This window comes from Penicillium chermesinum (genome assembly GCF_028974085.1).
Source record: "Penicillium chermesinum strain IBT 19713 chromosome Unknown utg000006l:1.0-2335141.0:1.0-2336784.0, whole genome shotgun sequence".
NCBI lineage: Eukaryota > Fungi > Ascomycota > Eurotiomycetes > Eurotiales > Aspergillaceae > Penicillium > Penicillium chermesinum.
The window spans coordinates 1233890-1253797 of record NW_026695316.1 but is presented as its reverse complement, the minus strand read 5'-3'; the positions used below and the strand labels follow the sequence as shown (position 1 = coordinate 1253797).

The window sequence follows — 19908 nt, the reverse complement described above, 5'->3', positions numbered from 1 at the left end:
AACTAGTTAGACTCACTCGCGTAAGAAGTCGAAATTTCTTTGATCCTCAAGTTCATTCGCTTAGAATCTATGCCTCCCTATAGAATCTATATTTCTCCCTATAGAACTGTATAATCTAGAAGCTCTTCAAATCCTAGCCGTCTTCTCCCCAGAGTCGGCTTGGAAATAGTCCGCAGCTATAGCGGACTTAATCAACTGATGTGCAATGGCCGTCGCAGGTGGCAACCTCAGCCCACCCTTATACTCAGGCCCAGCCGCAGCACCAAGATCACTCGTCCCAATCCGCAGCGCCTCCTCAACCTCCTCAACAGGGAACCACTTCGCATCGGCCAACTCCGGATCATGCTCCAAATTAATCTCCTCATGAGCAGGATCACTCACCTGCGCGATAGCCCCAATCATCAAATTCGCCGGGTAGGGCCACGGTTGCGACGAGTGGATCACAACTCGCGAAAGCGTCACTCCAGCCTCCTCCCATACCTCCCGCCGCACAGCATCCTCAATCGACTCCGCTGGCTCAATGAAGCCCGCCAGCGTCGAGTACCAGTTCGGCGGGAACCGCTTCGACCGGCCCAGCAGCAGCCGCTTGCCATCATGTGAGACAACAGCCACGATGATGGTCGGGTCTGTGCGCGGGAAGTTCAGGTTTGACAGCGTCGTCCGCGTCGAGCAGGCCGGCCGCTCGGGGTTGGGAAGCGCCGCGTCGGTGGGCGGGCAGGTCTTCTTCGTGCCACCGTTGACGGACAGGGTGGGGTGCCCGCAGGTGCCGCAGAAGGTGTTGCGCGAATTCCAGTCGACGTACGCGCGGGCTTGGGCGTATGCGGCGGCTAGAAGGTAAAATATGTTAGTGATTTCGTGGCTCGTGTGGCTGCTTTTTTTTATCTGATACCACAGGACATACCGTCGTCTGGGGTGAAGGTGGTCACGACCCGGGTTTGGAAGAAGGAGAGACCCTTCGCTTCCAGCTCGCTGATGACGTCCTTGGCGGCGGTTTGCTGGGACTCGGAGCCCTTGGGGGTGATATCGAGGGCGAAGGTTGGCGCTCCGGTGTAGATCTTATGGGTGAGACCGTTTTCCTTGCGACTCTCGTCCAGACCGAGGAAAACCAGGATGGGGTTTGTCTTGCGCGAGTCAAAGTTCTTGATCATGTCCTCTTCGGATTGGTCGAAGACGTCTGATGGGAGCATCTTGCGGATCTCTTCATACTTAGCGTAGTATAGCTCGGCAGGAGAGCGAGTTAGCGGGGTGAGGTTGTTCAGCAAGAGGAACCGAGTACTCGGATGCTTCAGCGCGCTCGAGAGGAACGAGTGATCACCGCGCAAAAAGGAGAGACGGTTTAGGGGGGGAGCCTATTGGATCGATTCAGTATTGGGATTCTTGTTTTAAAGGTTCATCTTCTGTCTGCTTTTCGTCCCCTCGGCAATTCATACTGGAGAAGTAGTTTGCGGTCTCTCGGCCGAAGCGCCGAGACAACATGGATTCCGCAAGCGTGTGAGCGGGGATCGGGATTTGAGAGGTCGCGCTCATTCTGATATATAAACAGGCACAAGAATGCAAATACGTTCAGGTTTAGAACACGGAAGTTCGCTCAGAAATCCGATTGCGACAGACGATAACCCATTAATCAGCGCTGTGGGTCGGGCGGAGTATAATTACCCCGTTACGGGTAGTTTCGTCGGATATGCGCCGATTCTAGGGGGATTACCGTTATGAGGGGCAAATTACTGAAATTACCAGTACGAGGAGACAGGAGGCGATCCCCACACACGTGACTCCAATGAGTAGAAGTATGAATCGCGGCTTTTATTCATACACTAATTTCCTACGCAGGAACCTTGCATTCTATGTCCTTTGTTCGCTCTGAGCCACCAATAGCACATACGCAGAGGCCATTAGTCGGCCTTGACACTCTTCTTCTGCGATTTTCCTGTTATCCAACCCTGCGACTCCCAGAATTGAACACTGTCCTCCATTTTCTTGTATGCCCAGGAAAACGAGGGATCTGTCTAAGAGTTAGTGGACTGAATGTCAATTGTGGGGTTATACGTACACAGGAACTGGCGTAAATCATGCCGATTGTCTTCCGGTGAGTATTGCTCCGCATGGTAGCTCGGGGTAAGGACAGTCATCTTGTGGCGGTTGATGGAATAATGGTAGAAGAAGTGGCGAGTCTTTTGGTAGATTTCGCGTGGGCTTAGGTCATTTCCCCACAGGTGCTACATTATGAGCTTAGCATGGCTGAAAGAGCTTCTATATCGTCTGGTACTTACCAATAACTTCTCATACATCGACCAAGGACCAAGCTTCAATACCTTTTGCGCAGGTAACCTGTTCCTCGATAAGAAAAAATCGACTTGCAAGAAAGTTTCCCGAGTACATACCAAATGTTCCAAGTTCTGCATATGTAACACCCATATCAGCCTCATCAGATTGTATGTATGTTGCTGTCCTGGGCTCAAGCTCTGCAGTTGGTGTCGCATGTATGAATTCTTCCAGGATCGGAAGATCAAAGCTGTGGGCCGCCCAACCAATGAACCTTTTCAGATCGACTTTGCTGATTGAGCCAATGGGGTTGAGATCAGCCGAGCTAGCATCGTATTTTGTTAAGTAGCCGCGTAAACTGATAATCATTAGTATCATTAGTACCAAGCAAGAGGTGGTGAGTTTTGATGTGTTCAGGCCCTGCCATACATACCACTCTGTCCAATTGTTAGATTATGTCTCCAACAGGGAGTGTTTCTCTTACCATCAACATTCGAAGATGCAAGCACCAAAAGGCCTCCACCACCTGGGCGCTGACGGATAGTCGGCAACAAAGAGGCAAACAGGTACGAAAGAACCATTCTGAGCCGAGCCTGGACATTTTGCAAAGCCGCATTCTCCGGTGGGCTTCCTCCATGGACCTTGAAGCGGGGTTGGAAGTTTGTCACAGTCGTGAAAAGAGCCATGAGAGCAGTGACCACTGTATCAAAGTTAAAATCGATATGATATGATCCAATATCCGCAGCTAGTCTTTTAGCACGATCTCGAGTCTCGGTCCCTGAATTCTGAGTGCCCATGTAGCTTGTGTGAAAAATGCATTTGCATATCTCTTGGCTAGTCTGGGGTAACCATTCGGAGGTGGGCGGCTGTCCGCAAAGACGTCGCACATCCTTGATCACTTGCTCATTGCCTTCTTTCACAGCTTTAAGCACTTCGCGACACATTGAATGCACAATGACTGACGTAGCACAGCTATCAATTCCTCCACTAAGAGGAAGGAAGAATCCTGCAGCTCCACATCGGCGCAGGTAGTCCCATAACCAGCAAGCCGGACCAAGGGCGATCTCCTCCTCGGGTGGATGGAAACGAGGTTTGAGCGGTTCAGAAACAGTGAGACCTGGATCAGCCTCTTCCCCTCGGCGAGAGAGCCGTACGTCTAAATCAAGACGAACAAAAGGAGTCTGCTTGCTTGCCTGCATTCCACGGCTGGCACTGGATCTGTAAGTTCGAACGTCTTCAATATCAACAGTTGCTGTTACGACTTCAACATCGTTCAAGGAAAATTGAGAGCCTTGAGCTACGATGTCGCCGTTCACTACAATCATTGCACAGCCATCATAGTATAGGCGGTCTCCATCGCAGCCTTGCTGGTTGGCATAGAGGTAGATACCGCCACTCTGTATGATGTAAGCAGTAGTCCCCAGAGAGTTCTCTTTAGAACGCACTTACCAGCTTGGTCGCTTGTGTGATCAGGTTCACTCTAGTGTCAAGCTTCTTCAGTTCATGGTGGCTTCCGGACGAGTTTGAGATTATTTCAACACCTAGCTTATCAGAGCCTAATCTCATTACATGGGTGATGGGACATACCAGCAAGGCCATATGGAATATGTGGTCTATACCCAATGTTAGCAGTCTGAAATTGTAGAGTTTGTGGTGTTTTGCATACCAATTGGGCGTAAAGAGTTCTTCGCATGTCTCCAAGCCAAGACAGGTGTCGCGTGTGCTGATAACAGCGTCGCCAAATGGCACTTTGTATTGACCGGTGATGTTTCCCACAATCTGCTCCAGGTAGTAGTCCTCTACCTCTTGAGGTCGCTGCCATGGGGTGAAATGTCTGTGTTCTCTGTAGTTGCCGTCTAGAGACACCAGAGCTATGAGTCACGAGCCAAGGTATGAGGGAAATCAAGGCAAACTCACCATTTGCAAGCCACATCTTTGGTCGGATCATGACGATTTTCTTGTTGTAGAAGATGACCCTGTTATTTCAGTCAATACAAGCATACCTCAGTAGCTTCCGGCATATCCCAGACTCTTATCAACTTACCGACAGTTGTATCGCACGTTACGGTGACGTACAGGCATGCCAACATCAACGACGATGTCTTGGCAGTCCGGATGCTCGATTATACGCGCCAGCATCTCCCAGGAATGCAGGAAGGTATCGCCTTCCAAAAAGCCATCAAGGACTCCATATCCTATCTCCAATTCAGTAAGCACCACGTAGGAAGAACTCAGCGGCACTCACCGGTAATCTCGAGCTCTGGGCCGACTCGTAAAGTAGCCCCAGCTTCCTTGGCCAGGCGGATACTCTCAATGATGCGAGTTGCATTGCCCTCAAAATCCAAGGCCCATTGGTTGAGAGAGCTAGCGGAATTAGCGGGAGTTGCCATCAGCATTGCCAAAGACGTACCATGTTGCCAATGTCACAAGATGGCCCATAATCGCGGTTCACTTGGGAGGGAAGTTCCACTGCACCTCTTAAAAAAACACTAATCTCCTAAGAACTCCTAAGAAGCAAAGGGGATGGATGTTAGGAGAGTGTGAAGTAACAGCTTCTTCCCCTCAGGCGTGTAGCTCCAGCTAGGCCGATTCCGGAATGTGGGCGACGTCGGTTGTCCAATTTTTTGGAGAAAAAGTGCGGTTCAGTATGAGCTTTTGTTGTTTGCTGCATGTTCATGGCATTTTTATGTCTACTATTACCTTATTTATGCTTTGTTTGTATAAATAAATGCACTGGCATTTGGTGTTTGACTATGTACTTGCCATGACTATAAACGCAAACAGGCTAATTCAGACTAACTTAAACATATTCATAGGTCACGTAGCTGTCCCCTCCAACATAGAGAGAATTCAGTCTCTCCAGAACCATCCACGCTTTGGTTGTTCTTGGGCTGCGTCGGACCAAGCCTCACGAGACTTGGGATCAACATGAGACACCTCGACTGAAGAATGTGTCTCTTCCTTTCCATCCGCATAGCGCCTGGTTACCACTTTCTTGGTTTGAATGGATCCATCGGGCTGCATGATTTGTTCCGTATGGGTCCTGGTGGCAATTAGATCATGAGCCCCCCTCGAGGCCGCATCCGTGTCGTTGGGCCGAGACATTTCACCGGGTGGGGGATTCTCTGGCACCGATTTGCGATTTCCACCAGAAACGAGATCGAGCCAGCTCTCAGTGTCGTCGGTGCCTTGGTCATAGCCTCGATTCGACCCGTGCTGGGAGCGAGATAGCTCATGCGGCTGCTCAGGCTGTACCCCGGTCCCTAGTAGAAATCGAAGAATCGGACTTGATGCAAATTCCTTTGATAGCTGCCGATCGAGAGACTGGAGATCATTCAAGAAGCGGTCATACAGATCCAGCTCAGTCTCTGCCTCTTGGTTTTCTTCCTCCGCATGGTCATGAGGAGCTCCTATGCTCAGCCATGGCCTTGCGGGTTGCAGTGTCAACCTCATCCTGCCACCCTCCATCCAGTCCTTCCCCAGACTTCCCCGCTTCGCAAGGCCTTGGAGCCACTCTCGAGCTCCATTTTCAGTGTTCTTGGTGGCCGCCACTAAGGAATGATCGCGATCCAGCATAGGCTCTCCATTCTCGAGGCGAAGAAGGTCTTCGAAAGCTTCGCGCCACTGGGGTTCGCGGAAGTCTGCTTCCTGAGGCGGATAACGAGGTAATAGCTGGCGCGGAGTAAAGCGAGAGGAATTCTGAGCCTTGCGCTCTAAATGAAGGGGCGAGTATGGGCTCGTTATCAAGTAAGGCAGGGGCCATAATGGGCTACTGTCTTCATCGAACATGGTTAAAAAGCCGGGGATAGAAAGAAAGGAAGGGCTGGCTTGCGCGTGTAAGAACGGATGGCTGAAGAAGGCGTGGTCGTTAAGCCGGTGAAGAGACTGGGAGGAGTGAGGGTAGTTGGTCTCATCTAGCTGCTTGGGATTAGGGGATGAGGAGGAGGCTTGCGGATCGTTGGCGCCCGGGGATGGGCCCCTGCCAGCCCCATCGCGTGGGTTCTCGGCGCTTCGGTCGGAGGAGTCGCTTTCAGGCGGCTTGTCATTGGCGCCCTGGCGATGGCGATACGCCATACTTTTGTAGCTATGGTCGTCGGTGAATATGGTCCAACGGTCTGGGTTCGGCGGGGCTATGGATGATGGGAGACCAGTGATTGATTGTAGCACCGACGAGACCTGCTCATCGGCGAAGCGGCGGAAAGCGTCGAATGGGTTCGTTTCCGTCTTATCGTTTCGTTGGTCACGCATGGGCGATCGTTGCGCGCGATCGGTGTCTCTGTCGTCTTTATCAGACATATTGCAGGAGATTAAAGAACCAACGTAGTCAAGAGGGAAGAGGAGAATCTTCAGGTCTTAAAGCTGTTGGGGTGCCCCACTTCCAAGTTTGCGACCCACTTGGCGTCATATCTGGACCCGTTGGCCTCGAGATCTTACGATCAGAACTGCTGTTTACCAGCTGCAACTGGCCCTATGAAGCAATTTGGACATCTGGCTTCGAACCTCATGATCTCCGGAACAGCTGGTTCTTTTGCTTTCATCTGAATTTCACCTGCTCTCGGCACCGGCCTGGCCCAACTACGCACTGTTGTTTGGCACATGCAAATGCTTTGCAGGGTATTGATATTGATATACACGTATTTTGTACACTTCCCATAGTTTTCACATTTATTTTGTGTATCGGTGTTACAAGAGTTGAACTTATCTGTCCCTTCAGAGAGGCAAGACTGAATGGGCATAATGGCAGAGACTATTCGGTATTGGAAAGGCACAGGCAGTCTGAATTTGACGAATAGAACACAGTTGCCGCGCTTTACTTACAGCTACAAATCTCCAGGAACTCACTTTGGTAGCTAAACAGCGCAATCAAAGACGAACACGGGGAGGAATCTCTTCCCAAGACTCCTCAAACCCAGACTCAGCCAACCACATTTTCTCTGCCGCGTGATCCGAAAACATACTCTTTCCTTCAGTCGAGTCAATTGCTAGTGATGTCAGTTCTACAACCGCAAGTAATCATCCGGAGTCAGTGAAGAACTCACCCATATTTCCGATCCGAAGCCACATATCCCCCCCGAATCGGCATGTCCTGAACTCCCTTGTGCTCGAACGTTCGACATACTTGCTCTCCGTGCGCAAGAGCTCGAACAAGCTTTGGCAAGTGCCCATCGTCCCCGGGGTGACTACAACTTCGAGAAAAAACAGCCCGCCAGTCGTTCGTCACCGGGTACGCACTGACTTCGTCCAAAAGAAGATCTGGAGAGCCCCGGGATGCGTAGGACAGAAGATCAAAGCGGCCCTTCCATTCCAGCATTCGAGCCTTCGTAGCTCGGTCCAGCCAAGGGAGGCTGATGAACTTTGAAAAGAACAGAGAGCAAGTCACCGAATGGAGCAGGAAGAAGTCTAGCTTGACTGCCTTCTTTGGGCGTTGGGCAGCGCCGGTGAAGTATGCTGGTAAGGGGGCAAGCCACCGTTAGTCAAATACTCACACTTTCAAAGTTTCAATTCAAGTGGTGGAACCTACAAACTGCATTGGTCATATCGGCTGTCGCCTCCTCCAACTTGTCCTCGGGCACGACATATCCCGCCACAAGATCGAGGACGCGCTCAGGAGCACGAGTGAGCAGAGCGAGGATCTTTCTTTCATCAGTCTTCTTGACAGCTGATCGAATGACGCTGTCCTCTTTGACCTCATTGACCAGCTGCAAAAATGGCCTGTAGCTCGTCTTCGTGTTCTTCTTGGCCTTTTCATCCGCTGGCCAGAAGAACATGCGGCCGAGTTCATCCTCATGGACAGCAGTTTCGGCAAGTGCCTGCGCGACTATGGCGGGTTGATTGAATTCCAGCGCAAACCCAAGGTGAATGAGAGGGTGGATAAGCCCTATCGGCTCTCGTTAGTTACAGTTTCACATGTTCAAGGCTCATAGACACATACCGCCATATAGTCTTCCGAGCATGTTATTAGCGAGCTCCGTGCCCGCAAAAATATGCTCTTGGATGGTGCGTTCAACTCCCTTGGCCTTGATCTCGTTCTGGAAAAAGGACAGGTAGTTGGAATACTGATCCTTCTCCCCTAAGTGGGCCATGAAAGTAGCATTGTCGCTGAGATCCTGAACCAGGAGCGAGTTGGTAGCCATGGCAGGAAGTTGATATGTCTTGTTGTTATTGTATGCAGCCCGGATGTCATCGGGGCTACCTCCGAGGGCGTAGATGGTCAAGATGTGGTGAACAATATGGTCTGTACATATTTCCTGTCAGCAAAAGAGTTGCATTGGTGATGCTCCAAGTTCGTAGCAGAATGTATACACGTATTTCTACTGTCCATCTTATTCTGGCAGGGATAGTGTACTAGACGAGCAGAATACTAGCACATACCATGGAACCCGGAGTCATTGAAGAAGATATGATGGGTCTCCAGATCATCTTGCAATACCTCGCTAGCAGCGCGAGCTGAGGATTCCGAAATTCCCACACTAAAGACGCCGACGTCCTTGGTATGGTCCAAAACAATCTTGGTAACTGATGCCATACTCGCGGATAAAGCACGTAAGCTATTAGAATGTGAGGTTATGAATAATAATCTCGTCGAGGCGCAGATGATCGTCGAAGAAACAAAAAGTGCTGCTGCTTGAAGCTGTCGGAGTGACAGACGAAGTGACACATGGAGTCATTTATATGTGCCGGGTTGGCTATGTCACAATGAAGACCAAAAAATCCAGAACTTTGGAACAGGGAGCCCCTCCTCCGCGTCTAACCCCAGATTTCCATTCTTCAGACCAATACACCTATCAGATAGCATGGATTATTCTCCCTAAAAATAGTCGGACGCCTCGGCTGTTCGGGGTTCCGCCTGGAGGCCACCCCGACGGACCAGAACACATGTTCGTTGAACCTGAAGCTGGCCTGGACTCGAATTCCTGACTTGAAAACCAGGGTTTAGCTAAGGAAATTACAAATCTCAGGATGACTCTGTTACATCACTGGTGCGCCCAGAGTGCCAAGTTGGGTGCCCGCCCACGAGCGCCCGGGCGGAGACATGAGGATGAGTAATGGGACGATCTGGACTCGATCTTGATTGGAAAAGCTTGCCAGAATCATGCGAATATTGGAACTAAGTTACAATCTTCCAAGAGATATCAATTTTGGGGTCTGGCGAAACATGCACAAGATCTACGCGCTCTGCAATTTATAACTACACACACGTGCCACATTGTTTTCGTGTCCAAACCTGTTCTGGCTCATTGCAGCATTGCCTCGCGCTCCTTTTTACGCTTTTGGCGCTCCCGCTCCAGCTTCTTGAACAGAGGGTGGTGGTCCTTCTTTTCCTTCAGTTGCTTGTTCTTGCTCTTGTTGTACTCGATGTATGCCATGTCATCACCGCCGGCAAGGCCGCTGAGGGTCGCTGCAGTGCGCTTCGCGGTAGGTTTTTTGCCACCGACCCGCTTCGCTCCCCGACTCGAGAACAGGTCATCTTGTACCATTTCTACGTCAGCAGATGATTCGTTCTGCAGCATGACTTCTTGGAGCAGCTCGCGGCGCTCAGCGGGGGTCGCGTACGAGAGGCCCTCGAAATCGTCGATGCCTTGAAGATGGGTAATAATTTTGAAAGCGTAGCCCTGGTCGATCAAGAAGGCCTGGCGTTTGCTCGAGTAATTCATTTCGTGCGTATCTTTGGATACGAGCGAGTAGAAAAACGCGTTGAAGCCCTCGTCGTTCCGCCGCTTGGCTCGCAGAATACGGCCCAGTCGTTGCGCCTCCTGACGACGAGAACCGTAGTGCGATGAGATTTGAATGAGACAGGTCGCTTCTGGTAAGTCGAGGGACGTGTCACCAATCTTCGACAAAAAGATGGTGTTCACCTGCTCATTATGCTGGAAGTTCTCCAGGATACGCATACGCTCGTTCTGGGGAGTTCCACCGTAAATGTATGCTTTGTTGAGCTTCAGCGCGTATCGCTCCAAAGCATAGACGTTGTCGGAAAAGACAATGATCTTGTCTCCTCGCTTCTCATGGAAGTCAATCAAGAACTGACACGCTTGGAACTTACGTGGGTTCATGATGTAGAGGAGGGCTTGCTTGCGTGAGCTCTCCCGCAGATACTCTGAATAAAACTCTGTGGTCATGGGGCACCAGACCTCCGCGCACTGGACCTTAGCAATGTAGCCCTTAGCTGAAAGCTCCATCCAGTTCGCTTCGTATAATTTGGGCCCAATCAAGAAGTTCAAATCCTTGATTTTGTCATCTTCTCGCAACAAGGTCGCAGTGAGACCCAGTTTGCTCTGTGCGGCAATGGCAGATGTGACCTTGCGGAACATAGACGCTGGCACGACGTGCACCTCGTCGAGAATCATCATACCCCATTCACGGGACTGGAGCCAGTCCATCATCTTTTGAGCGTCGTAGGAGCGAGCTCGGGTCTGCGACACCATGGAGTATGTCGAGACAATGATTCCTGTTGATCTCTTGAATTTCTCCTTGTGGTCAGACGTAAAGATCGCAATATCACTAGGATCGATCGTAGTCCACCGCAAGAATTCATTCCGCCACTGGACAACGGACATGGAACTAGTACAGAGAACTATGGTCCCCTTCTTGATGGTCACAGCTGCAGTGATGCCCACGAGCGTCTTTCCTGCACCACAAGGAAGGACGATAATACCACTCTTTGCACGCCCGTTGCCGAACATCTTACTCAGACTCTGTTCTTGGTATGGGCGGATCAAAGCCGCGGGCTTCATGTCAATGTCCAGATTAGGATTGACGTTATCCTGTTGGAAATCGTATTCTTCCAAGGCAGGACATCCGATTGCCTGACAACGAGCCTTGACCACTTCGACACCCTCAGCGGGAATTTCGAAACTGTAGGCAAGAGATTCTTCCGTATCCTCTTCACCAATATCATTGATACCGTAGTCCACCACCTCCTCTTGGGTCTCATTTTGGGTTGTCTTCGATGGATTTTGCTGGGTGCCAGTCTCTCGTACACCAGCAGCATCCTTGGTACCGGGAATCACCAACCCCCCCATTTTCGGGGCCGCCCGTTTAATGATTCCTTCATCGGAGTGGATTCTCTGAGGGCCGATCACCTCATCCTGCAACAGTCGTTGCAACATCTGAGGGTCGGGAGTTTCCACGTAGTACCGATTATGCTTCAAGACCATTTTAATCTTACCGTACGATTTCGTAAATTCGATGATGAAAGCACGGATACTTTCTGGCAGCGGGGTCTTGGAAAGACGGTCCAAAAAGTCCACGATATCTTGCGGCTTCAAGCCCACCGAAACTGCCGCATACAAACTATGACCCGTGAGGCGATATTCATGGAGATGTGTAGGGCGGGAGAGCGGTTCAGCGACAGTCGTCAGAAAATCCTGCGCTTGTGGTGCCAAAGGCGAAAAACTCTCGAGTGTGATCGTGCCTTTCACCGGCTCGATCCACAAGGGACGATTGTAGTGATCGCGCTTGAGCGGGAGGTAAGAGAGATCCTTGTAACCGAATCGTTGGTCTAATTTATCGAGTTGCGACCGTTTGCTGAAGGACTCAAGAGAAAACTTTTCGACGACACCTTCGTGGCTGGATGTTAACATCTCTATCCCGCTGGGTGTGAACTCGGCCAGCGCATTATACCTTTCAGGTCATTATCCTCCACTCCCCATCATCTGAGTATTCATCGCTGCTGGATATTTCGGTTGGATCGGGTACGGGGGTTGCTCGCTTAGAGGCACCAGCTCGGCCGCCTAGCATTAAAGTCAGTCATTTGTCTTCTCCGTGGGGTCTCGCGCGACTCACTGTCAGTAGCCTTTCTCTTAGCGGGAGGCATACTGGGAGCTCGAAATAACTACCGGCTTATAAGGGACGGCGGTACTCCAGACGCCGTCGGCAAAACTCAAGACTGTGTTGGCGCGTGTCGCCTGGTTGAAATGGGATTCACGCCCGCATGCCACCAGCAGATACAAGCCGCAATGAGATGCGGCGTGCGCCGGTCTAGGAGACCGCCGAGCAGGAAATAGGCAGCTGCCCTAGATCCCAGGCTTCAAATGAGGAATTTTGGATGGGCAACCGACGAACACGACGTCGAAGAATGGCGTGTGGCGTTGGAGGCGAGAGCAACAAGAATCAAGGTTCGGAGAGACGATGCTTTGATAAAGTGTTGCCGCCTCAGGCAGAACAGGCAGCCACCGCTCGGGAGCTTCGGCTGACGTAGGAGTTTAGTCGGACCCGACGCTCCATTACTTTTCCTCTCTACATTCAGTCACTTTATCGTCATGAACACAGTAAGTCCCCTGCATAATGTCGGTTATCTTTCCAAAATTCTAACAATGTCCCCAAGATCAGATCCACCTGGTGAGCAATAATCCTCTCAAGGCATAAGTTCATTGCGCAATTTGGACTCGGAAGCTAATGAGGGTGGCATGATGTCTGAACAGGATTGGCTGGGGCGCCCTCTGTGTTGGTATGTACCCCTGACAAGCTGTCAGGGGTGTCAGCTGTTACGTGGAAACGTAAATTATTGTACTAATAATTTTATTTTTAATTATAGCTGGCGGCGGGGCCTACTACTTTGCTAAACAGTCCATCAATGCCGACCGACAGAACAGATTCGAGGCCGATCTCAAGCGCAAGGCCCAGATGAAGGCAATGGAAGAAGAGCACCGACGCCAAGCTTCGTTAAACCTCACAACACCGGTCCCGACCGATGATGCCAGCTTGAAGCGTGCGAACGCGGCCAGAGGCCAGAATTCCGCGGACGATGTCGCCTCTCCCAGCACAGAGGATTCTCATGACCCAGCCCCGACTCGTCATGAGCCTCTCACAGACAAAGACCGAGTCCTCGAGAAGGGGAAATATGAGGCGGCAGAGCCATTCAGGCCTCCGCGCGGGAACAGATTCAGCTGAGCGCAATATCTCTTACATTTCTTCCCCTGTACAATATCATAGCGAAACTCTCGCCTTGAAGCTATACAAGAGAATTCGTATATCCATCATTCGATCGACCAAAACTTGTACACCACACGGTTATTACCACTTAGTTGGCGCGCTTTGGATCAATACTTTAAACCACTATGTTCCAAAACCAACAATCTACGCACGGCTACATGTTTAGTAATCTTGATGTTATTTCTACTCCACTGAGTTGAATAAAAGGATATCGCATGTCATGCCTCATCTGCTGTGAACCTCACGGTCACTTGGCGTACTTGCTGTGAGCTCCCGCGGCTGCTTTAAAAAAAGAACAGAAAAGAAAATCCGGCCAGAACGCCAGCCCCTCCAAAACCCATGCATCATTGGAACTCTGCCAGGGAATTCCGTGAAAAAACTGAAATAATCATAGTGCCACAGCTAGCTGAAATAAAGAATACCCCCGTGTGTTGCATAGTTTGGTAGTTATGCGGCTTAACGCGCGTGGAAGCAGAGGGGAGGGTAGCTAGAACGAACTTGTCAGTACCAATATATGACCATAGCATTCAAAATCGATCAGTGAATGTGCTGGATGACTATAGCTTTACCCTTTGCTGCTGGGATTGCCAGACTTCCGCTGGCGTGAGCTCGCCATGGCGGGGGGCACAAATGGGAGCACAACGCCGCTGACCAGGCAGGCTGTAACAACAGCGCGTTCGGTACGGCTGGATGGACGGGGTCGCTGGGCAGAAAAGTGGCGGACACAGGGTCGCGCGATAGCAGAAATGGAAATCATTTCGGTGGTGTTGGTACTGGTTCGTATTTTGATTGTTTTGTGACGTTGGATCGGAGAACGAGGCCACTGGGGAGAGGTAGGAAGCTGGCTGGAAACGCGAAAACACGCGGGGGAAGAAATAGATAATTATAAGCACGTGCTAGCCGGGGACATTCAGACGAAACGAACTTAGGGACAGTAAGTAGTAACCTCCAGAGCTCAAAAGGGGCCCCAGGCATTTATAGAAGTATGAGTCGAAGTGGGGGCAGCTGCGGGGGCCGTATTTACCAGATGGTCTGATGCTCCCAGGGGGGGCCAGCATTACCCGGATGATCAGACATTGGCAATTATGACCTACAAGATAAACAGCGGCAGAACAGCCTAAGGGTCATTCAACTTCGGGCTGTCGGCACAAAGGGCAAGTCAGAACTCGCGCCAGAACTCACGCCAGAACTCACGCCATAGCGGAGCAAATGATGAGCCTGCGGCCGAATCTGTGGGGCCTCAATAGGCGCCACCTTCAGCCTTTTCAGTAGAGAATAGGCAGCCCCCAGAGGCTTCTCACTGGAAAGCATGGAGTGATCGGAAAGCCAGACTTCCGACCCAGAAAAAGATCCGATGATGTGCTGGGAGCGGAGATCCGAGATAAGATGTGGCACTGATGCAACTCAACTGCCACCCCACAAGCCTACCCTCCTTCCCATATTTTCGGCTGTGCGGCATAAACGCCTCGCAAATCCTCCCTTCGACCGCTCTACGCGACAACGACGATCGTCCGAATGCCGATCGTCCCCTTCTGATCCCAAAGTACAGCAGCTTTCCCTGCTCGAGCGTCTTCCAAGGATCTACTGGTTCATGGACTGGATGATAGGAGGTCTTGTCGGAAAGCTCGTTCATATGCCCAGATTCAACCAAGTGCTGTAATTTTGGCGACCGTGCATGATCTTCAGCGCGGGAAGTGGGTCTCGGAATTGACACTTTCCGCAGCTGAAGCTTCCAGGTGGTACTAGTATAGTACTTGTCTGCAACAATATCACAGTCCAATAAGCTAAACCTCAAGTCTCTGACGTTGGGATGGGCCCAATACCATGGCCAGCGGTCCTTGCACATGTTGGGTAGCCCTAAGTTTCGTGGCACTGCATGCGAGCTTCCATACGGGGTACAGCAAGGCGTAGCAACGTAAGTGTCAAAAATTGCCAGTGTGCATAAATTCCAAGCTTATATCTTGTACATAGGTACATAGTCTGCGGGTTGCTGGAATTATATAGGTAGTGGATAAGGTAGTAGCGGAGAGGGTTGAGTAGTGGAGGAGGCACCCAGGTATAACCTTGAAGATGATACTAGTAGTGGACTAACGAAGAATCTATTAATAAGACTTCATTTGTACTTGGAGTATCCCGAGAGCCACTCCAAATAAGTATAGACGAGAGACACCCTGCAAGGGTTTCTTCTTTTGGCAATTCGAAGCACGGCCTCCTGCCTGCAGAAACTCCGGGCACCATTTATTGCGATGGTACGTTGTCCCTGGCCTTGTCAATACCTGGATTTGCGGGTCCATTGATCTCCTTACCTTTCTGGGCACACCAATAGTATCATTATCAAATTTTCCAAACCAATCGGAAGCCTATACGCTTCCGTCCCTTGCGTCTTTCAGACCTCGTATCTCCACGTGTAAGTACCGAACTGAAGGTTGGCCAGCAAAATCTGAGCTGGCAGATCACTTTGCACCGGGCAACCAAGGTTATGTTTACATCACCGGGAATTAGGCCAGATAATTGTTCAAGCCCATAAGATGATGCTGTCGAGGCCCAGCCTCCTTGAAAGCTAGCGGACGGCCCAAATAAACATCCAAGGCGACTCGTTTTGAAGGGAATCATACGTTTCATCCATGGCAAGCATCAACATTTTGGCCTGTCCAAGGCTCCAACCGAGCCAGCGGACTAAATCGCAGCAAAGCAATCTTGCTCGTAAGGAGAAGTCAAATCCCTCAATCTGGGAGCTTCCGCACACGAGGTACCATATCAACAAGAATGGTATCGTGGAAACAACAGAATCGCCTGATCGCCCCCGTGGTCAAGAGCTGCCATTGCTTCTCCCCTGGGCAGCATCTGTCCTAGGGTTTGATCTACGCCTCCGCACTCCCCTTATCTCGTCCCACTCGCCGCCCATACCCCCTCCGATTCTCAACGACGCATTCCTCGAAGCCGCGGAGGATATCTTCCATTCCAGTCAGATGGTTTACGATGCTCAGCAGCGATTCCGCCATGGTCATGGGAATACTCGCAAGGAAGTGTACAATGTGCGCGTCGGCAAAAGCGGCGCGGGCGTGGGTCGGATTCCGGACATGGTGATCTTTCCTGAACGGGTTGAACAAGTCAAAAAGCTTGTTGACGCCGCTGCCAGGTCTGGCACATGCTTGATTCCGTACGGGGGAGGTACAAATGCGAGCCAAGCACTCAAATGCTCCGAGGCGGAGCCTCGGATGATTATCTCGGTTGATATGAGCCGGATGAATCGGATTCGGTGGGTGGATCGGGAGAATCGCGTGGCGTGTATTGAAGCCGGAGCTACTGGTTATCATATCGAGATGTCGCTTGGTCGGATTGGACTTTGCTTAGGCCATCAGGCTGAGGATATGGAATTCTCTACTCTGGGTGGCTGGATCGCCACGCGAGCTAGCGGCGGAAAGCAGAATCGCTATGGAGATATTGAAGACATAACGCTGGATGTGGAGGCCGTCACCCCGATGGGCATCTTGAGCTTCGCGCCCCACATTGACCCAAGGCACTCGGCTGGTCTTGATCCCAAGTCTTTCATGTTTGGCTCGGAGGGGGAGCTTTGTTTGATCACAGCAGCAATTGTCAAGGTCCGGCCTTTTCCGGCTAAGAAGTGCTACGACTCGTTCATATTCCCGACCTTTGATAAAGGGATGAAGTTTATAAACCAAGTCTCGAAAGAGACACTTCAGCCTGCGGGTATCAGACTTGTCGATAACATGCAAGTGCAGCTAAGTGAAGCCCTCAAGCCGGTTCCGGGTCGCGCAAGCAGATTGAAGAGGAAAGCCAAACTCCGATACCTGGAGACAATTAAAGGCTTCCAATTCGACAAGATAGCCGCATGCGTCATGACTTTCGAAGGAAGAATAATCGATGTTCGACGGCAACGGCGCAACATTCGTCAAATCGCTAAGAAATTCAATGGGTTCGAGACTGGCCCAGAAAATGGAAGACGGGGATACGAAATGACGTCTGCCATTTCCTACATACGGGACTGCCTCATGGCCTACAGTGTCATTTCCGACGCCATCGAAGCAACCTGTGCATGGGACAAAGCTTCCGTTTTAAGTGAAAGGGTGAAAGCTCGCGTGTTACGAGAACACCATCGACGACGACTGCCTGGGAAACCTCTTATTGTCTGTCGGATTAGTCAAGTGTACCAGAATGGAGTCTCCTTGTACTTCAGTATGACACTCTTTCTGGCAGGGGTGGAGGACCCGGTCTCTGTGTACACGGAGTTTGAAGAGGCTGCGAGAGAAGAAATTTTCAGTTGCGGAGGCTCATTGTCTCCTCGCAATGGTCTGGGCAAGCTTCGTAAAGGGTCTACCCTGTCGAGATTCCGGATACTACGTCAGCCTTCAATGCGCGTGTGAAACAGATCATGGATCCGAAAAATGTCTTCGGGAGTGGGAACCTGCTGGCTGCAAATAAAGAGGTAGATATCGTCTCTTCATAGTTAAATCCTTTGGGTATATACCGTAAGCCACAATTCATCTGTTGGATTCATCTGCTGGCTGGACAGCAGAGCAAGTATGACTCGGCACTCTACTATATTGCTTTCTAGACTGACAGCTCCGTGATAGACCTGGGGGGTTGATGTCCTCTGTAATGAGCAATACTCTACCCGTCGAGTTGCTGTCTGGACGGAAGACGGGAGACACGAGCTGGCCAGACTTGTCTATCGATTTGTAGGAAGCTCTTAGTTGCCATCACGACCAGAGCTATGCTTGTTTACCCCGTCAAGTATATCTGCCTAACCGCACGTCTATGTTCCAATTGAAATGCGTTGCAGTACGAGTTAGTGAATGTAATCTGTGTTTCCAATGTAGTAACTAAAGCGGTACAGACTTGCAGGATATGGTCACGTGGCGATAAAGCGGAGAGCTGCCCAAGATGTTGAACAGCTTTTGGACTGGATTGAACTCAACCTTCCAACTCCAACTCCGCTTCGTCGCAACGCTTCGTCGCAACGATGACGTCTCCGAACTCCCGGGAACTCGTCATCGCGAAAACAGCACTCTACGCCGCTCTTCTGCGGCAAGATCCTACAACCGTCAAGCGCGAGGAGATTGAGGTCTTTCATGCTTTACTCGACACGGCCATCGCCCGGTGCTCCCACGACAATATCCAGGTCTGAAACGCGTTATCTTTCCCTTGCTCCCAAACTGGAGCTTTGCTAAGCATCGTCACCTGGTACAGAAGTGTAAAGAATGGCTGCTTCAACACGTTGCTTACTCTACGAATCGCGTCGAGTATCTTGCAAAATATCTAGCGGAGCTGGCACGATCCTTTGCGGTGCCCTCAGCCCCTCGCTCAAAGCCATCGCCGCAGCGTCGACAAATTCATATCCTGTATCTGCTGAATGATTTGCTTCACCACTTCAAATCTCAACAGGATCCCCATGCCGCGCTCCCCGCTCTCTGCGAGTCTCAACCGCAGCACATCCTCAAACTGTTTGCCCACGTCTCAGCTTACAGCCCAGAGACATACCCTGTGCATCATCGTCGGCTTCGTAACCTCCTCGATCATTGGTCTGAGAAAGGCTACTTGAGCGATAGTCTGATCCATCGTTTACGGGAGGTTGTTAAGACTCCTTCCGCCGCTCCAGTCGAAGAATTGCCAAGCACCGGTGCAGCGAAAAAGGATGTTCCGTTCGTCATTCCACCAACCCATGGAGATGTTTCCATGCCTTACTATGACCTGCCTGTGGGCAATTGGCTCCAGCATCTCATTCCCAACGCCACCATTCGATTACGACCTGCAGACCTTAAGCCATTGCAGTTCAAGGCTGGCCCTGCAGATGAGATGTTGGTCGAAGACTTGAAAAGATTTCTCAAAGAAGCGGATGAGATTCCTGGCACCGAGCCCCTCGTCAAAGAAGACAAAACTGTTGGGGTGGATATCTTAGGACAAAGAATTATCCGAGACGCGACTGCAAGCGAGAATTATTACGCATGGTCTCGTTCTTTCGCTCAGAAAATGAAGAAGAGATCCGATGGTTTCCGTGGTCGACATCGCAGTGTCAGCGAGGAAAGAATCGGCCGTAAACGGCGCCACAGTGAAGATTCTGCGAGTGATTACACTGTTCCATCCGACTCCCGATCGATCAGTCGATCGCGACCTCAGAAACGCGGGAACCACCAAAGCTCGCGGCCACGTTCGAGGAGTCGGCGGTCCGACAGTCGTGAGAGTCCATACAGCCCGAAGGAACCGTCACCTCCCCGGTTCCCACCCCCACACCAACAACACCAGCCACCTCATCACCAGGTACAATACCCTCCTGCTTACTCTCCAACCCAACCTGCCTACCCACCTCAACACTACCCCCTGGGCCATAGCCCTTCCTCTTCTCTTCCCTACCCTCCCCCACCCCCTTCCAACTACTCTGGGTCCTGGCCTCCTCCTCCCCCGCCTCCAGGCCCATTTCCAGGAGGTCCCTTCCCACCTGGGCCTGGCATGCACCCCTCCGCCTTTCCTCCTTCTTCGTATGATAATTTCCCACATGGTGCTCAGCAGCCACTTCCACCGGGGCAACAGCACTTCCCACCTCCCCACCCTGGGAATCATGGCAATAGCAATCCGTGGGGACGCAATGGGCGCAATTGGTGATGAACTCTTTCACGTGGTGTATTAATAGCGAAATGTATGATTATCGTTGAGGATTTCGTATCTTTATCTTCTTTATTCGTATGTCGCGTT

The 19908-nt window shown here is 51.0% G+C and overlaps 10 protein-coding genes across 10 annotated transcripts; 4 read left to right on the top strand and 6 right to left on the bottom strand.

Moving 5' to 3' along the window:
• Nucleotides 1-126: 126 nt before the first annotated feature.
• On the bottom strand, nucleotides 127-1527 carry N7468_008261 (NAD(+) diphosphatase; the record flags this gene model as incomplete). The annotated part of the gene is made up of 3 exons (XM_058477557.1): nucleotides 127-827; nucleotides 902-1198; nucleotides 1431-1527. 3 exons carry the CDS (start codon nucleotides 1525-1527, stop codon nucleotides 127-129), a joined length of 1095 nt encoding a protein of 364 aa, XP_058327902.1.
• Nucleotides 1528-1892: 365 nt separating this feature from the next.
• On the bottom strand, nucleotides 1893-4701 carry N7468_008260 (glutamine-dependent NAD(+) synthetase; the record flags this gene model as incomplete). Its single annotated transcript, XM_058477556.1, has 11 exons — nucleotides 1893-2002; nucleotides 2051-2216; nucleotides 2287-2620; nucleotides 2696-2699; nucleotides 2747-3659; nucleotides 3712-3803; nucleotides 3882-4118; nucleotides 4180-4238; nucleotides 4307-4457; nucleotides 4508-4626; nucleotides 4673-4701. The coding sequence occupies 11 exons, from the start codon at nucleotides 4699-4701 to the stop codon at nucleotides 1893-1895; spliced, it is 2214 nt and encodes a 737-aa protein (XP_058327901.1).
• A 411-nt stretch (nucleotides 4702-5112) lies between these two features.
• On the bottom strand, nucleotides 5113-6558 carry N7468_008259 (uncharacterized protein; the record flags this gene model as incomplete). The annotated part of the gene is made up of 1 exon (XM_058477555.1): nucleotides 5113-6558. One exon carries the CDS (start codon nucleotides 6556-6558, stop codon nucleotides 5113-5115), a length of 1446 nt encoding a protein of 481 aa, XP_058327900.1.
• Nucleotides 6559-7297: 739 nt separating this feature from the next.
• Nucleotides 7298-8788, bottom strand: N7468_008258 (questin oxidase family protein; the record flags this gene model as incomplete). Its single annotated transcript, XM_058477554.1, has 4 exons — nucleotides 7298-7710; nucleotides 7784-8140; nucleotides 8195-8497; nucleotides 8635-8788. The coding sequence occupies 4 exons, from the start codon at nucleotides 8786-8788 to the stop codon at nucleotides 7298-7300; spliced, it is 1227 nt and encodes a 408-aa protein (XP_058327899.1).
• A 709-nt stretch (nucleotides 8789-9497) lies between these two features.
• Nucleotides 9498-12079, bottom strand: N7468_008257 (TFIIH/NER complex ATPase/helicase subunit SSL2; the record flags this gene model as incomplete). Its single annotated transcript, XM_058477553.1, has 3 exons — nucleotides 9498-11832; nucleotides 11909-11996; nucleotides 12049-12079. The coding sequence occupies 3 exons, from the start codon at nucleotides 12077-12079 to the stop codon at nucleotides 9498-9500; spliced, it is 2454 nt and encodes an 817-aa protein (XP_058327898.1).
• A 445-nt stretch (nucleotides 12080-12524) lies between these two features.
• Nucleotides 12525-13155, top strand: N7468_008256 (uncharacterized protein; the record flags this gene model as incomplete). The annotated part of the gene is made up of 4 exons (XM_058477552.1): nucleotides 12525-12533; nucleotides 12590-12603; nucleotides 12687-12712; nucleotides 12800-13155. 4 exons carry the CDS (start codon nucleotides 12525-12527, stop codon nucleotides 13153-13155), a joined length of 405 nt encoding a protein of 134 aa, XP_058327897.1.
• A 607-nt stretch (nucleotides 13156-13762) lies between these two features.
• Nucleotides 13763-13954, bottom strand: N7468_008255 (uncharacterized protein; the record flags this gene model as incomplete). The annotated part of the gene is made up of 1 exon (XM_058477551.1): nucleotides 13763-13954. The coding sequence occupies one exon, from the start codon at nucleotides 13952-13954 to the stop codon at nucleotides 13763-13765; it is 192 nt and encodes a 63-aa protein (XP_058327896.1).
• A 600-nt stretch (nucleotides 13955-14554) lies between these two features.
• Nucleotides 14555-14857, top strand: N7468_008254 (uncharacterized protein; the record flags this gene model as incomplete). The annotated part of the gene is made up of 1 exon (XM_058477550.1): nucleotides 14555-14857. One exon carries the CDS (start codon nucleotides 14555-14557, stop codon nucleotides 14855-14857), a length of 303 nt encoding a protein of 100 aa, XP_058327895.1.
• A 964-nt stretch (nucleotides 14858-15821) lies between these two features.
• On the top strand, nucleotides 15822-17582 carry N7468_008253 (FAD-binding domain-containing protein; the record flags this gene model as incomplete). The annotated part of the gene is made up of 1 exon (XM_058477549.1): nucleotides 15822-17582. The coding sequence occupies one exon, from the start codon at nucleotides 15822-15824 to the stop codon at nucleotides 17580-17582; it is 1761 nt and encodes a 586-aa protein (XP_058327894.1).
• A 599-nt stretch (nucleotides 17583-18181) lies between these two features.
• Nucleotides 18182-19818, top strand: N7468_008252 (RNA polymerase II-binding domain-containing protein; the record flags this gene model as incomplete). Its single annotated transcript, XM_058477548.1, has 2 exons — nucleotides 18182-18340; nucleotides 18409-19818. The coding sequence occupies 2 exons, from the start codon at nucleotides 18182-18184 to the stop codon at nucleotides 19816-19818; spliced, it is 1569 nt and encodes a 522-aa protein (XP_058327893.1).
• Nucleotides 19819-19908: the final 90 nt, after the last annotated feature.